Raw genomic sequence first — 3,745 nt, 5'->3', positions numbered from 1 at the left:
AAAATGAAAATTTGTCTACTTGAGGTAAGGTTAACATTTTACAGGTTAAAATGTTACATTTTAGAATCACATTTAAAATCACATTATTAATTATCAGAGCCTTCATTTGCAGCGTCTTCTTCTTCACTAATAACAAAGTCCTCCTCGTCAGACTCAATATCTGATACATCAGAAGCTGGAGGCTCTACCACCTGAACACCCTGCTGATCGAGACTGGGTAGGTAATTTTGGTAAAATTCTGCATGTTGAGCTGGTATTGCCCCTGTTTTGCAAAGATTTTGCAGTCCACTGAGAACCTTTTTAGGTACTGGGAAAAGTTGTGGATATTTCCTATGAAGTGGAAAGGTCTTCCAGTTGACCGGCCTTCCTCTTTTGGGTAGAATGATTTGCTTTGTAACAGACTCCCTGTCGAAATGGGTCTTGTACTTGATCAAGCCGGGGTCCTTACCATCAACCACCACTTCTCGAAACAGGGAAGTTCTCACATTTTCCCAATCTTGATGAGCTGCTAAGGGAGCAAAGTCAAACAAATCCTCTTGACTCATTTCTTTCACAATGTATTTAGGGTTTTTGACTTTGGCCATTTTCATTGCAGTGATCCATTGGGAGGGAACAAACACATCTGTATTCTTCATAAATAATTCAATTCTAGCATGCATGGCATCACATTGCATTTGAGTATGCCCGGCCTCTAGGTATCTATGAGTAATTTTCAATCCATATCTAATGGATGCCATTACGTACATGGAGAATAAATATTGATTCTTATTTTGGGCGGCACAATTGTCGCTGTAAATTCTTATTTCCTTGATACCTTTTGCAGCTTGGAGTTGAATGAAACTCCACAAGCAACTGGTAATTTCTGTGCATCCCTTTCTTCCTACTGTTTGATGCCAGGCATAACAGTAGCCCTGCTGCTCACCGGACACAAATACTGTGAAGTTATAAGTTGAAAATTTACTTTTATAGAAAAATTCCCCGTTCTCACCTTTTGGTGTGTTCATCATTTTCTGCAAATCGCATGTAATGACACACAGTTCTTTTCTGTTCTCAGAATCTGTAACAAAGTTTGCGTCAGCTTCCTTCAAGTCTCGACCAAGTGTTTTTTGAGCCAAGTGTTCTTTAATTTTTTCTTCATCTTTAGGAGTCCTGGTCTGTGGTTTTTTGTGCTTCCATGCCAAACACTTCGGACACTGGTCTTTCTTGGGCTTGTAAAATTTCAGCCTGTAAGTTTTAAAGATATCCCTATACCTTCTCAATGAGGCAATATTTTTTTCATCCATGCCTTTCCCTTGACATTCCATTACATACAAATTGTACATTTTTCTTCTGTTTAAGTTTTCATCAAGGTACCGTGCTGTTGAGCTTTTCCTGCAATAGTGACTTTCAACAGTAGGGAAGCGGCTGATGTGGTCCTTCACACTTTCATCTAGCTTCTTCCTTTCAGGTGTTTTCTTGCTCCCTTTGCCCATTTTATTAGGAGAGATGACCCCAAACTTATCTCTTCTTTTGGCTAATGCAGTTTTCATAGTTGTAGCTGATATGGCAAGAGTGTTCAGGAACATAGTCTGGCATACCTGAATTTCTTTACCTTGACTTTTAGCAGGAAGGAAATAACTATTAGAACAATTTTTTTTCGCTTCAGCTTCATCATGCACAACCACAGTCCTCTTTAAAATTTTTCCTGAATGAATATAAGCGCTAATGTAGCGCCACTTTGCAGTCCGGTCACTTAGCTTGTAGTAGCAATCAAATATTTTTTTACGTTCTTCCTCTGACACTTCCTTACAATTTCTATTGCATACTTCAGTGCATCTTGGCTTCATTTCAACTGCTTTTACTTCCTTTCCCTTTAGACTTGTGTGCTTCTCACCTGCATTTTTCTTACTTTTTGCTTCATTTTTTTTCCAGGTGGCTGGTTGGGCTGAACGAGCAGGCAGGAGAGCATTATTGTCCTCTTCTGCGACAATTACTTCAGCAGGGGTAATCTCAAGATTGTCTGCAACCAGAACCTGTGGAGGGCCAGCACTATCCACATCTGGAACTGCATCCAAACCGAAGGTGTCTATTGGTGCTAATCCATTGATAACTGTAAAAAAGTAAATCATTAAAAATATTTCTTCCTATATATAAGGTCAATTCATTGGAAATAATTAACCTTCAGACTTACCTTGCCCAAGTGGCTCCTCTATAATATTAACATCATGTGACACACCAGGAAAACCACAAGTGTTGAATTCCATGGCAGAGGCAGAAGTATTAACACGGGTTATCTCTGCATCCATAAAATCAGGATCCAAATAATCTGTAATAAATGAGTAATATTGTGTAACCAAATATATTCTATAACTTACTTATTAGTGTTTTTGAAGCTAATTTTAACTTAAAAGGATAAAAAATGTAAGGCAACATACTAGACATTTCTTCCATCTCAGTGCTCAAATCCATAAACCCTGATGAAGTGGGATTAGATGTTGGAGATGAACAATTAAGAATAGTTATTCCTCCATCTGTTGTTGTGGGTGCATCTGGAAGACAATGAATAGTAATCCATATACCATATTCCCATAAGAACACTAAAAACATTACTTTTTTAGATAGATAATTGTACTATTTTAACTCAAGAGTTACGCTGCCTTTACCCTCCTAAAACTGATAGAAAACAGACTTACCGGGAGTGTCACAAAAAGTAGTTTTAGGGAATACATTTGAAGAGAGAACAGTGAACGTATCCATAGGGGTTAATGTTCCATTGGAGTCAACATCTTTGAATAGTTCTCTCCTAGCTGGAGGATCTACAATGGGTAAACAGGATTTTATTAACAAAATGTTCAATTTAATTTAAATCATTTTGAGAGATAAATATCTGGTTACCTCGCTCCTTGGTGATGATGTTCTCCTGATCTGTTGTGATGCGCATTTCATCGGTTTCAACTGATGCAACTCTTGGGTATGACTTTTCCTTTGAGGGTGTCGCTTTATAGTCACAATTTGTGCTGCTTGCCAGATCATTCACTAGACAGAAAAGAAAAGTTAACAGAGAGGCAAATCAAAATAACAAAATAATGTGCAGCTTTAATAACTACCAACAGAAACTTACGAGGTGCACGCTGTTTCCTATTATCCTTTCCATCTGTAGGGGTTGTATGTAAGATTTCAACTCTTTTAGAATGAGGCTCTGTGAAATAATCGTACCAAATTAGTGAATCTGAACCACATTGTGAAGCCCATGATAGTTTAAGAATAGTTAAATCACTTACTTGCGTTGGCTGGAAGCACATTTCTTTCAAACTCCATGAATCCTTCCTCAGAATACATCAGTGGGCATGGGCTCTCTGGTGGCACTTGTTCTAAAACAGATTAAGAACATTTAATTCAAGTATAACGCATTTTCAGGGCTAACATGGACCTAACCTCCAAACTGAGAGGCTGTCCATACAAGAAGGGTCAACAAATGATCAAAGTACGTTACGAACAGCAAAATGAATCAAAAAATTTACTATTTGCCGGATTTTTTTTTGTTTCAGTGCAATGAGAGATGATGAATGCGTTTTAATGAGAAAAGCATAACCAAAACCACCAGTTTGCGTGTCCTGGTATGCACTTTAGAAAACTACCAAATATGAATAATCCCCAAAAAGATAAATATTACGTTCCTCACCTTCATTTCTCTGGAGGGCAAGCGCCACGAGCAACGCTGCTCTTGAGCGTGACATTTTCTTTTACGTTCCTCCTCACCGGCCAG

At 38.2% G+C, this 3,745-nt stretch overlaps 1 protein-coding gene across 1 annotated transcript; it reads right to left on the bottom strand.

The window, feature by feature from the left end:
• Positions 1–86: 86 nt before the first annotated feature.
• LOC113214958 (uncharacterized) lies at positions 87–3,745 on the bottom strand. Its single transcript, XM_052267404.1, has 8 exons — positions 3,662–3,745; positions 3,261–3,350; positions 3,101–3,178; positions 2,875–3,015; positions 2,673–2,795; positions 2,415–2,528; positions 2,171–2,305; positions 87–2,089 (listed from the first exon to the last, which is right to left on the bottom strand). Exons 1-8 carry the CDS (start codon positions 3,714–3,716, stop codon positions 87–89), a joined length of 2,739 nt encoding a protein of 912 aa, XP_052123364.1. The 5' UTR covers positions 3,717–3,745.

The sequence above is a fragment of the Frankliniella occidentalis genome, unplaced genomic scaffold, assembly GCF_000697945.3.
Source record: "Frankliniella occidentalis isolate FOCC.00 unplaced genomic scaffold, Focc_3.1 Scaffold51, whole genome shotgun sequence".
NCBI lineage: Eukaryota > Metazoa > Arthropoda > Insecta > Thysanoptera > Thripidae > Frankliniella > Frankliniella occidentalis.
The sequence above is the reverse complement of the archived record's forward strand: the minus strand, read 5'-3'. Positions and strand labels throughout refer to the sequence as shown.

Coding starts and splice junctions, on each gene's coding strand:
- LOC113214958 (XM_052267404.1), bottom strand. CDS start 3,716: ATGTCACGCTCAAGAGCAGCGTTGCTCGTGGCGCTTGCCCTCCAGAGA. Junction 2,529..2,672: donor TACTTTTTGTGACACTCCCG/GTAAGTCTGTTT, acceptor ATTGTCTTCCAG/ATGCACCCACAACAACAGAT. Junction 2,306..2,414: donor TGAGATGGAAGAAATGTCTA/GTATGTTGCCTT, acceptor CATTTATTACAG/ATTATTTGGATCCTGATTTT.